The sequence below is a fragment of the Miniopterus schreibersii genome, assembly GCF_964146895.1.
Source record: "Miniopterus schreibersii genome assembly, chromosome: 1".
NCBI classification, from domain to species: Eukaryota; Metazoa; Chordata; class Mammalia; order Chiroptera; family Miniopteridae; genus Miniopterus; species Miniopterus schreibersii.
In genome coordinates this window covers 166,657,944-166,670,232 of record NC_138101.1, presented here as the reverse complement: position 1 = coordinate 166,670,232, position 12,289 = coordinate 166,657,944, and the positions used below count along the sequence as shown (strand labels likewise).

The window sequence follows — 12,289 nt, the reverse complement described above, 5'->3', positions numbered from 1 at the left end:
CTGGAGGCTGGGAAGTCCTAGACCAAGGTGCCAGCAGATTTGGTTTCTGGACAGGGCCCCATCCTGGCTTGCAGGTAGCTGGCCTCCGTGCTGTATTCTCACGTGGCAGAGAGAGGAAGAGCTTGGGTCTCTTCCTCTTCTTATAAAGACACTAATTCCGCCATGGGGACCCCACCCTCACCACCTCAACTACACCTAATTACCTCCCAAAGGCCCCACCTCCAAATTCCATCACAGGGGCTTCAGCATAATTTTAGGGGATATACAAACATTTATCTCTAACAGTCTAGATTTCTAGAAATGGATTTATTGGAACCAGGGATATGGACATTTTAGGCTCTTGATACATACAACGAGACACTGCCTTTTGCCGTTGAAAGGATGTGCTCATTTACACGCCTTCCAATCAGTGTGCCAGCTAGTTTTGCCTGACCCTTGCCAGCATTAAATATTATCATGTTTTTATCTTTACTGTTAAAAGTGGTATCTCTATAGTTTTAATTTGTATTTTTTATTACTAATGGGACTGAGCAATTTTTATCTATTACCATTTGTGTTTTTTCCTTGTGAATTCTCCATTCATATAATTTGCCCATTTGTAATGGGCACTTTAGCATTTTTATTCAGCTTGTGAGCTTTTTATATTTTTAGGGTTTTATTCCTTTGTTGTATTTGCTACATCCATTTTGCCCACTTTGTTGTTTGTATTTTGCTTTTATTTGTTAAGTTTTCTGACAGATGTTTTAAGTTTTCAAATAGTTTAATTTATTGCTTATTCTCTTTGTTATTTCTTCCATTATTTTTATGCATGCCTGGTTCATTTTAAATATTACTATAAGCAACTTTAGTCAAAAGGACTGTATAGTGCAATGTTTGCCATCGCTAGCAAATGTGTACTTGGCATCTTTACATGGCTATGATGATTTCTTATATCTTTTAATATATTATTTCAAATAAACATTTTCATGTATTGTCATGTTACACATTCTTGTCATTTTATTTATTTAAATTATGTTTTTTATTTTTATTTTTATTTTTAGAGAGAGAGAAACATGGATCCATTGCCTCCTGTATGCATCCCTACTGGGGACCATTCTTGTCATTTTCATAGTTTTATATTTTTTTACCATGTTAACTAGTTATATAGTATTCTGTCATGTTAATCAGGCATCATTGTATGTTTTGATTATTTCAGGTTTCAATGCATATATAACGTAATCATCTTTCTAAAAATTATAACCCCTTCCCATTTTGAGTTATCTCTTTAGAACATAATTCTAACAGCAGAATTACCAGGTCTAAGTATATTAACAATGATCTTACTAGGTTGTAGAATATAAGTGATGTTTGCTTTCTGTAACTTTGATTTCCTCTTTTGAAATACTGAATGGTATATAATACCATGAACTATATACACTTCCAATTCTACTTTATAATTTTTATTTACTTTTCAAATTTAAAGCAGCATATAATGAGTTCTTAGTTTTCATAGCATGAACTGTTATCAAGGCTAAGTATTTCTCCACGTACTGATTTACCATTTAAATTCTGTTTTGACCTCTTATAAAACACCTTATCCAGAAAGTTATGAGACTGAGGCTAATTATGAGACCTCATGCTAAGGCCTTCTAAAGCCTGAGCAGGAGAGGGATACTTAATGGAACACATAACAAGACATCTCTCCTTCCTTTGGAGAAATTACAAATAAAATTTGGACCTTTTGTTAAACAATCTTTAAATTGCTGTTTGGCACAAATTTGCTATATTTTTCAACTTTTGAAAAACTTACCTTTTGGCATTTTTATAATCTTGTGACTTATTTTTTTCTTTTAATTTCAGAGAACACTTTTTACAGCTGGCTAGAAGGTAACTGAAAACTTTTAAACAAATTTAAATGATAACATTTTATCTCATTTTTAAAGACATGAAATTAATTTCATAATCTTACAAGTTTCACATATGAAATTTCTACTTCCAAATCACTTTTTTTAGGCCTCTGTGTAGAAAAAAGAGCCTTCTACAGACTTATATCTGGCCTACACGCAAGCATCAATGTGCACCTGAGCGCACGGTATCTTCTACAAGGTATGTGACTTTCACTTGCATTCACTTTCCCACACTTATTTTGAGGAATTCTTAACATTTTCATGGTATTTACCTGAATGGAACAAAACTGACCTTATTGAATACTAGGCAGAAAAAAAAATTTTCATTCTTAAATGGTAGTCATCAGGAATATAGGAACTATAGATACTATAAGGAAAAGTTCAGTGTTATTTTAGCTCTTCACCTTCTTTTAAAAAGCTGCTCAAAACTGGACCCATCTCTTTGGAAATGTTCTTTTGTTGTGGGAATCAAAACAGTACAGGTTGTTATTCTTTAGATATTACTGTATCAGAACTCTTTTATTTGTGTGCCAGCTTCAGCCCTGGAGTTTAATGGGTAAAAGCATTTTTTGTTGCTCTTTACAGTTTAAGAATGCTGTTAAAAATGGGACCATGGTTGATTTCCATCAGTAACATATTTCTTCTGGAATTAAAGTATTTTTTACATTTTAGAAATAAAATATAGTAACCTTAAGGCTTCAAACTCATTAGTAACTTCAGATAGTCATTTTTAAATTGTTTACGAATATGTTTATATTCAGAAATTTGATTTTTATTAAACATGGTTTCTCTTGAAACATTTATTTTCCTTTTATGGATGGGTTCTAGAAGATAATATAGAACTATTAAAGGCTAAGTTATGAAAACCAGTTTCCATGGTTGTATTATTATGTATTTTAATATATAAAATAAAATTAACTTCTGTAGGCATAAATAACCTAATGTAAGTAAAATGAAACTTACTTCATTTTAAAATTCAGTTTTTAATATTTAATTCTTCTGTCTTCTTAGATACCTGGTTAGAACAGATATGGGGACACAACGTCACAGAATTTCAGCAGCGGTTTGATGGAATTTTGACTGAGGGAGAAGGTCCAAGAAGGCTTAAGAACTTGTATTTTCTCTACTTAATAGAATTAAGGGCTTTATCTAAAGTGGTACCATTCTTTGAGCGCCCAGATTTTCAACTCTTCACTGGGAATAAAGTTCAGGATGCAGATAACAAAATGTTACTTCTGGAAATACTTCATGAAATCAAGTAAATAATATATTTACAACTTATACATTAATAGAAGAGTGACAAGTGGTATCCAAAATTAAATTCTTAAATATGCAATATAGAGAAAGGAAGACTATTTAAAAAATAATTAACAGCTAATTTTGCTCATTGGTCTTTTAGAATTGATTTATGTTTTTGTTCTAACCTGGGTTCTAAAAGGCATAGATTTTTAATTTTAAGAACCATTCTTTCAGTACTTAGATACCTGCATTATTTTCACATTTAGTTGTATAGGCTGGGTTTGGGGCCAAACTTACAATTATATTTTGCAGTTAGCTTTTAGATTTGAGGGTAAGAATTTGGGGGCGTTAGAGTGTTGCTTTTACTCTATTTTCTACTCTTTTAATTACGTGATTCATCCCTGACCAGCAAAACGTTATATTAGCAGAACTTTTCATATTTTCTGGCATATGAAAGTGGATATTCTCTCTTTTAAAATGCAGGTCATTTCCTTTGCATTTTGATGAGAATTCATTTTTTGCTGGGAATAAAAAGGAAGCAGACAAACTAAAGGTAATTATTTTATACTTTAACTTGATTTTTAGATACAAACTCTTAGGCAGGCACGAATAGAAGCCCACATTTTTATCCTTAACAATGAATCTTGACATACATCCCGAAACTATAAGAAGAATCAGTCAGAATGTTTCTTTTCCTCAAAAAAAAGGAAGTCCAAAGGCAGGTCCAACTTATGATCTAGTTTGAACACTACGTTGTGTTCAAAATAACAACTGGAATCCGTGTGCCACTGCACACGGTGCCGGTGGCTTCCGTACCGATGGCCTCATGGAATAAAGAGAGGCTATAAACTAAAGGAAAGGGACCTAGAGCATGAGCGGCAGTATCGGTCTGTCTTTGGCTGAAGAGAACCCTGAAAATGGTTTTGGTTGAACTGAAGGAGCCTCTTCAGGGGGAGAGGGCACAGTGTTCTGTCGTTCGTCTCACACGGTGGGAATTAAGGGGTTTGGGAATGCCGGCGTGCAGGTGCGGAAAGAACAGAGGACCTGATACCGCACAAAATGGGGCTTAGGTTTTGCCTTGCCTCTTTTTGCTTATTGATTTGTTTATTTATATTTTATTTAAATTTTTTTCCATTGCAGATGACATACAGTATTACATTAGTTTAGGTGTGCAATTTGCCTTGCCTCTTAATAGAGGTATAACCTCAGGCAAGACCATCTTTGTGTGTACCTGCATCAAAGTACTGCAAATATAAATCAGTACGAGGAAGATTTATTAAGTGCTTACTATGTGGAGAGCATGGTTTTTGTCATTAAAGGGAGAGACAGCTCCTATCCTCAAGGGATTTCTAGCCTATTTGGGGACTCAAGTAAAATTAGATTACTGTTCTGTTACAAAACTATGGGTAAGTAAAGGCAGGTGGCCTGCAGGAGCATTGGGCTTGATCTGATTTCATCAGAATGTTTATAACAATCTTTTTCTGTTTCTTCTTTGTTTTTTTCTTAAGGAAAGAGCCTGATTTTATGCCATTTCCGAGCGGAATACTTTTTGCACTCCGTTTTTGCTGTTAGATAACAGTTATTTTTGACCTCCCATCTACTTCCTACTTAAAGCATTCTTGCTAGAAATACATACCTCAGTGCTTATATAACCTCCCAAACAGCTTCCAGAAACTTAGAAAAGAGGGGGAAGATGCTGTAATAAGACTTTTCCCCCTACTATTTTCAGTGTCTTCCTTGCTTTGAGGATACTTGCTGGTTTACTGGAGAGTGTTTTGGCATTCACTCCTTTCACATTGCGCAGATTAGAAACCTTTCTCACAATGTTTTACTTTCATGAGAACTAAAACACTCAAGTTTGATGTCCTGTGGCATTTAACAGATAATTTTTCTGAATCCTTTTATAAGAAAGGAGTAAAAAAACAAGAAAACTTATTAATAGTGGAGATTTACTTTCTTAAAAAAAGTAGTTTATGGTGAACATCATGGATTTGAACAGTCACATTTATAACTTCATTTAAAAATCTCATCTTGTCTCCTTTATGCTCTGTCAGTGTTTGGTTAGAAACAGGTGACTTGCACGAATGAGGATCGTTTAGTGTGCAGTTCAGACTAGAATATGATCTTACTTGAAGGCTTATGAAACATTTGCGAGCTGGGTGGGAATCGTTTGCTGGTCACTCGGTTTCACGGAATATAAACCGCAGCGTATAACCACAGCATGTTTGATTATTCTCCCCTCTGACTGTACTTTTAAGTGTTGATCTAAAAACTGTACACAAACAAGGAGAATTTGTAAGTGACTTAGGTTCTGGTTATTTTAAGGATAAAAAATTTTTCTAATCTGAGATAACTTTGGAATATACTCAGGTTATTGGACATTGATTGTTATTTGTGGAAGTCACAAGTATTTTCTCCTGTTCTGAGCTAGGCAATCTCTGGCTTATTAATTTGGTTCTAGCACATTAAGTTCACTTAAGCACTCTTGCTTGGTTTTAATTTTGCAGTGTTAGATGCTTACTCTCTTTGTGTGCCATACAAAGATTTGCTCAAGAATTGCCACATTCAAGTATTTGAATTACCAAACATGGATTCAAATACCAAATTTAGACAGCGTCTACAAAAGCAAGCACAATCTTTTATAACAGAGGCTTCCATCTTTACAAGTAAGAAAGTCAGAAACCTTCAAGGCCTTTCCTTATGACAGTGGTATTTTAAATGTCTACTGGCTGAGAAAATATAATTGCTAAAAAGCCACTATGCATTTAGTAACATTTTAAAGTTAAAGTTGTGTTTTATTGGTCATAACAATTCTTATCCATTTGGAAATTTATAGTGCATACAAGTGAAGCGAGCTATTTATTCATTCTATATACAATGCTTGTCTATAACTGGATTTTGTAGGCCCTTATAACAACCAGTAAGCCTTCCAGAGGTCAACAACTCAGGATGGGAACACCCACTTTAGAGTAATTTTACTACTTTGTTATTGGTGTTAAAAGTATGATTTTTCTTTAATTCAAAGTCAAAACAAGTTTAAAGGAAACCTCAAATCAAATCACCAATATCTTAAGAGTAATAATATGAGTAATATTACTGGATAAATATTTTTAAAAGGTAGATTTAAAATTAGGATTGCCTCTTACTGAGTTCAGCCCAAAAGATACAGAAATACAAAATACAGAATATTGCTAACATATAGTAGTAATTAATAGTAATAATTTGGGCTTTGTATTAATACAAAATTTGTATTAAAAAAGATACAAGATCTGGGAATCCTACTAAAGATCTTTTACATGTTACAGCTGTTTGAGTCTCAAGTTGAATGAAACGTCTGGGGAAAGACTGAACTGAGTAAATTAGAGTGAAATGAGGTCTGCTTTGAATTGTGGGTTCCAGTCTTTGCTGGCTTATTCTTATTTTTAGATCGTTGGTCCTATTCTCTTCTGGTTGAGCCCAGTGTGTGGTTTATCACATTAAAAAAAAAAGAGAAAAACACTATATGCTTGCAAATTATAGGTCGGTCGGTATACTGGATGTTCCATCTGAAATGTATGTCAGATTTCCTGCTTATAGTACTGTAGGTTGACTCAGCCTATGTCCAGGACAGAGGGAGTCACTTGGAGGATCAGTTAATAATTACCTTGGAGTAAATGAAGGATGTGTTCTTCGCTTCCCTTCTCTTTTCCTTATTAGTTAAGGATATGTACTGCTTTCGGATGAGCTGGATGCCCATTGCCCTATTATAAACAATATAATGCCCTAATGTTCAAAGATATATACACATTTATTAAAAGTATAAAAACAAAAAGTTCAGAATGTTCAGTTTTACTTGTAATGGTTTCTTTGTAGAACTTGGTGAAGGATACATGGATATTCACTATATTCTATATATTTCTGAATAATAATAATATCTGATTGTTTCACCTAATTAATATCAGAAAGAGGGCTTTCATTTAATTACTCTGAAGTCAAAGTTTTACTTTTTCCCTCCCTCTCTCTCTTTGGTAAATGAGACCATCCAACCCCTGTGCCCCCTTTGACATATAGTTAATAATCACATACAATAGGACACCTTATAGAAGGCACTCAGAAAATAGTATTTGACTATATACTGCAGCTTAATACAATTTTGTTAAATTGTTTTTAGGAGGAATTTCGACTTCATTTTAGAAACATTTCAAGAATCATGGACTGTGTTGGTTGTTTTAAATGTAGACTGTGGGGAAAGCTTCAGGTAAGCAAATCTATCTTAATCCTATTTTTCATTTATTCTTTGCACCAAGAATTTTCTGATTTTTCTTTTCTTATTTCTATTATAGACTCAGGGTTTGGGTACTGCTCTGAAGATCTTGTTTTCTGAGAAACTGATAGCGAATATGCCAGAAAGTGGGCCCAGTTACGAATTCCATCTAACCAGACAAGAAATAGTATCATTATTTAATGCATTCGGAAGGTTAGTCTAAATATATTGAAATTGTTTCTGCTAGTCAACTAAGTCTAATGCAAAGTGTATACTCAGATAAAACTGGGTAAGGAATATCCTTTACAGTGGAATTATCTCGTTAAAGAATTCTAAGATCGTATGAAATACCTTAAGTATGTAGATACGAATGATCATTACATGGTATTCTTTATTTTTATCTATTGACTTTTATAATCGTGATTAATTTACTGATTGGACTTCAATATTCATCTCACTGAATTTGTATTTTTTTTAAATTGATTTCAGAGAGGAAGCAGGGAGAGAGAGATGGAAACATCAGTGATGAGAGAGTCATTGATCGGCTGCCTCGTGCACGCCCCTGACTGGGGATCAAGCCCGAAACCGGGGCATGTGCCCTGACTGGGAATCGAACCCTGATCTCCTGGATCCTAGGTCGATGCTCAATGGCTGAGCCATGCCTGCCGGACCTGAATTTGTATATTTTTCTGTAATTATTTAAAAGTAGTTTCTTGTGCTCCCCAAATAGTTTTTGAAGGTCCTAGAAAAACTCATGTTGTTTCATATAGGTGTACATGTAAAATTTCTTTGTGAATTCACCATTATGTAAAAAGGTTAATAATTCTTTAAAAAATAATTTCACAAAAATGGAAGATAAGCTTGTAATAAGGCACTTTCTTGATAAAATTTAACTATAGATGCATTTCCTTCTGGCCTATCATAGGTAAGAATGCAGAGATTTATAAAAACTAGTATTTTCTAAGGACTAACAATGATTTAATATTTTGGGTTTGAAATAACTGACCTTCAAAGTTATTCTTTACTATGCAGGAACCTAACAGTTACATTTCATTGAGGACTCCGCTACTTTTTTCATGGTGGAGAGCAGAGCTGAGCTACATTTGAAATAATGAACTTTAGTTTTTATAAAAATTAGTGAAAACAATTTGATCACACATTTACTATTCTCACTCTTTAAGTCCAAAAGCTTTGGTTCTCTGTATATTTACTAACTATGATATATTGATTAGTTCTTAGTACTCATATACTTATGTACTTTATACTTACGTACTTTAAATACTAAGCATGTGAATATACTTATGAATACTTAAAATACTTTAATATTTTTGTACTTTGTAATTCTGTAATTTAAAACTTTAATACTAAGTTATAAATACTTAAAAATAACAAATTTCTGGGCAATATTATCTTAGTTTTACCACATCAAGTTAAGAATTAAAGTACATCAAAATAGATTAAATGATTTATGCACCTTTAAATTAGTTGAAATAGATTACTCAAAATTTCTTCTGTGTTCTAAAAGTGCAAAGTGAATAACTTATAGAGAAAAGTTATCTAAGATAGTTTCTGAATGAAATTTTTTTATTGTTACAGAATTTCTACAAGTGTGAAAGAATTAGAAAACTTCAGGAACTTGTTACAAAATGTTCATTAAAGAAAATGAGTTGAAATGTGCCCGTTTCTGGACAATGGAGGTCAAAGAGTGTGGAATTTCATTCAAAGGCAAAATAACAATGACAGTCTTAAGGCAAATATTTTATAAAGCTGCTTTTGTAAAAGGAGAATTATATTGTTTTAAGTAAACATTTTTTTAAAATTGTGTTAAGTCTATGTATAATATTGTGAGTAAAAGTAATACTTTGCTAATGTGGTACAAATTTAAAAGTTTAATATTGAGTAAAATCAGGATTATTAAATTCATACATGGTAAAAGTAAGTACATGATGTTTTAAGTCTCTCAAACTAGAATTTTATGTAAGATGTAATATAAATAAAGCTATGGCCAATGTGAAAAGTGTTTAATAGAAAAGTGCTAAGGAGGCTCATGAATAACCCAGAGTTAACAGCCTAAAATTTTTCAGTACATTCAGAGTTAACTGATATAGTAAATATAAATACAGGATGCCCAGTTATATTTGAATTTCAGTTAAACAAATAGTTTTTTAATATAAATATGCTGCATGCAATGTCTGGGACATACTTATATCAAAAAATTATTCTTTATTTAAAATTCAAATGTAACTGGTAGTTTTACTGGCCGCCCTAACATACATTGGTATGAAAAAACCCACACTTTTAGAATATTACCTTTTTGACTAGCTTGGTTTGTAGAAAGATACAATGACATGGGGGATTTCTATAGATTGTGAAAAGTTGAATAGATTTATATATTTATTCTCATAATACTTTACCTAATACTGAATAAAATTTAGGAGAAATTTTTTATTTTTATATAATTTCAAACTTATAGAAGTTTCCAGGATAGTATAAAGAGCTCTCTTACCCAGATTCCCTAATTATTAATGTCTGCTTTAGTTTTCATGCTCTCTGTATATATACACATTTTATTTTTCCTCAATCATTTGAAAGTCAATTACAGGCATCATGCCCTTTGAACCTGACACCCTTTACTGTGTAATACTGAATAATTTATTAAAAATGATTTTGTTTTTCAGAAAAAAATCTGGAACTATAACATGATAAGCCTTAGAATAAGGAATCACTTTGAATTTATTTTGTGGCCCTTTTAATGTCTGAGCCATAAACTCAGAGGGTATGTCATTTTTTATTCTTTATATTCATTTCCTTTTTCTCCTTAAAAACTAAACTGTAATTTTGGGAGGTTTCATTAGTGAAAGCTCTTCAATGATAAAAAATATCTGAAAGGGTTTAGGAATTTATATCACATGGTAATTGTAGGGAAAAAAGAAACTGTATACCTCAAAATCATGTGCCTCTATGTGTCTTAGCAGGTATGCCATGTTGAGATGCCACGTTATTAAAAAAGCGGGGTTTATTTATAGAATGGTTTAGAAATGTCATTTCACACTGCTGTATACTTTTTCTTCTCGGTGTCCCTAAGGCCTAGTATAGTGTCAAGCACATGGTGCGTGCCCAATAAGTATTTGTCGAATGAATGAATGAACATGTATTTTAAATGAATAATCACAGATCAGTTCAACAATGTGTGCTGTACTTTCCTGTCCCCGCTCATCTGAATGGGGTAGGGACAAGACACCGTAACCTACCAGCTAAGTCAGTGTTCTTGGGGCCCGAAGGACCATGAAATAAGCTCCATACGTAAAAGTTTAAGGACGCTTATAGTGCTCCGAAAATACGGTAGATGGATTTAAATGGCAATTTGTCTGTATACTTCTCTCAGGCCCCTGCCCTTTATTTAACAGCCGATTTTTTTTTTTTTACGAAAAGAATATTCCTATCTTCACTTTGTCACCTCCCACTTGCTCCTTAACGAAGATCTGGCTTTTGGCTCTGTAGCTCCTAACAATCTCCTCCTTTGAAGCCTAACAACCCAGTACTAAACCCGCAGCTCAGTTCACAAGGCATTTCTTACTTGACTTTTTTTTCTTCTGCATTTGACACCGTTGACAGCCTCTCCTTTAAAAATACCCCCCCCCCCCTGCTTTCCTTATATTTAACTTAATCCTAGACGCCTCCTTTTCAGCCTCTTTTCCTTTATCCTTCAGTGGCCTTCCTCAGACTCACTCCTGCTGTCTTTAATCACCGCCGCTTCTCACGTTCGGGTCGATCCAACTCGATGACTTGTGCTCGCCCTGAGCGCCGACTTCCCCACCCGTCTGTCTACGACGTATCTTTCCTTGGTTGTCCTGCAGATCCCTGTGTGTCTTAAAACAGCCACCCTCCCCCAACCTACTCTCATGCCTGTGTTCCCCCCGCTGGTCAAGTTCAGAACCACGGCCAGCTACATTCTCTCCCCTCTCTCCTCCGCTAACCTGTTCTCAGCGTCCGAGCGCCAAGGCCTTGGTCTCCGCGCCGCTGACACATCCGTCTGCCCTGCTCACTGCTCTTACCTGCAGCACTGCGCTCACCTGTCTCCTTGCTCCCAGCCGCGGCCTGAGTGGGGTTTCTAGAAGCTCTCTAACAAGGCTCTCTGATGTGTGTGCCCCACCCCCACCTCCCCCACCCATGTTCTGATAAAGTGACTTACAGTTCTTCCAAGGGCACCATGGTCAGCCCCCCACCTCGGGGCATGCTGTTCTGCGCTTCCCCACCTGGAGAATGTCTGTGTATCCCCGCAGGCCCAGCGGGACGTGCCGCCTCTGAAATCACCCTCGTTGCATAACTAACCTCCTTCTTTGTGTTACCACTGTAATTACCACCTACCTCTACTGTGTCACTTATTGTACTGTATTGTTTTTTAAAGCCTCCTTTACTAGAATGTGAGCCCCTTAAGGGCAGGAAAAGGAACTCGATCCATTTTCGCATCGCCACAGCATAGTTTCTGGCATATGAACACTTTATATATGTTTGTTGAATAAATTGCTTTTAAAATGATAACTTTATTCTATTAGAGGTCATACTTTCACTCCAAATATTCTTTACAGCAAGCGTCGGTAGACTCCCAAAGATTTGTAGACTTTGGGGGGTGGGGTGTCAATAAAGTTCCTGAAACTATATTCAAAATTTGGTGTGTTATTGGCTGGTTCTGAAAGGGGTCTATTATGGAAAAAATAGTAAGAACTCTTCTTTCAGGGGAAAAGGTTACATCATTGAGGAATTTCTTAAAAATCCAAAGAATAGCTAGCTGCCTAAGATAATGGACTAGGTAAATTTATTCCTATTTAAGATTCTAAGGGAAAGGGGAGAGGTGCTATAAGTTATTTCATATAAGGATTTTTCTTAGCTTAATGTTTGAATAAACATGTACTATCTAATA

General features: G+C 34.6%; 1 protein-coding gene across 1 annotated transcript in view; it reads left to right on the top strand.

The window, feature by feature from the left end:
- Nucleotides 1-12,032, top strand: part of ERO1A (endoplasmic reticulum oxidoreductase 1 alpha) — a 34,690-nt gene extending 22,658 nt beyond the window's left edge. Inside the window, exons 9-15 of the mRNA XM_081158572.1 lie at nucleotides 1,840-1,866; nucleotides 1,993-2,085; nucleotides 2,898-3,144; nucleotides 3,609-3,678; nucleotides 7,276-7,362; nucleotides 7,448-7,581; nucleotides 8,965-12,032. Of these exons, the coding sequence (XP_081014698.1) occupies nucleotides 1,840-1,866; nucleotides 1,993-2,085; nucleotides 2,898-3,144; nucleotides 3,609-3,678; nucleotides 7,276-7,362; nucleotides 7,448-7,581; nucleotides 8,965-9,025 (719 nt within the window). The 3' untranslated portion in view covers nucleotides 9,026-12,032. The remainder of the gene's footprint in view (nucleotides 1-1,839; nucleotides 1,867-1,992; nucleotides 2,086-2,897; nucleotides 3,145-3,608; nucleotides 3,679-7,275; nucleotides 7,363-7,447; nucleotides 7,582-8,964) is intronic.
- The last annotated feature ends 257 nt before the right edge of the window (nucleotides 12,033-12,289 follow it).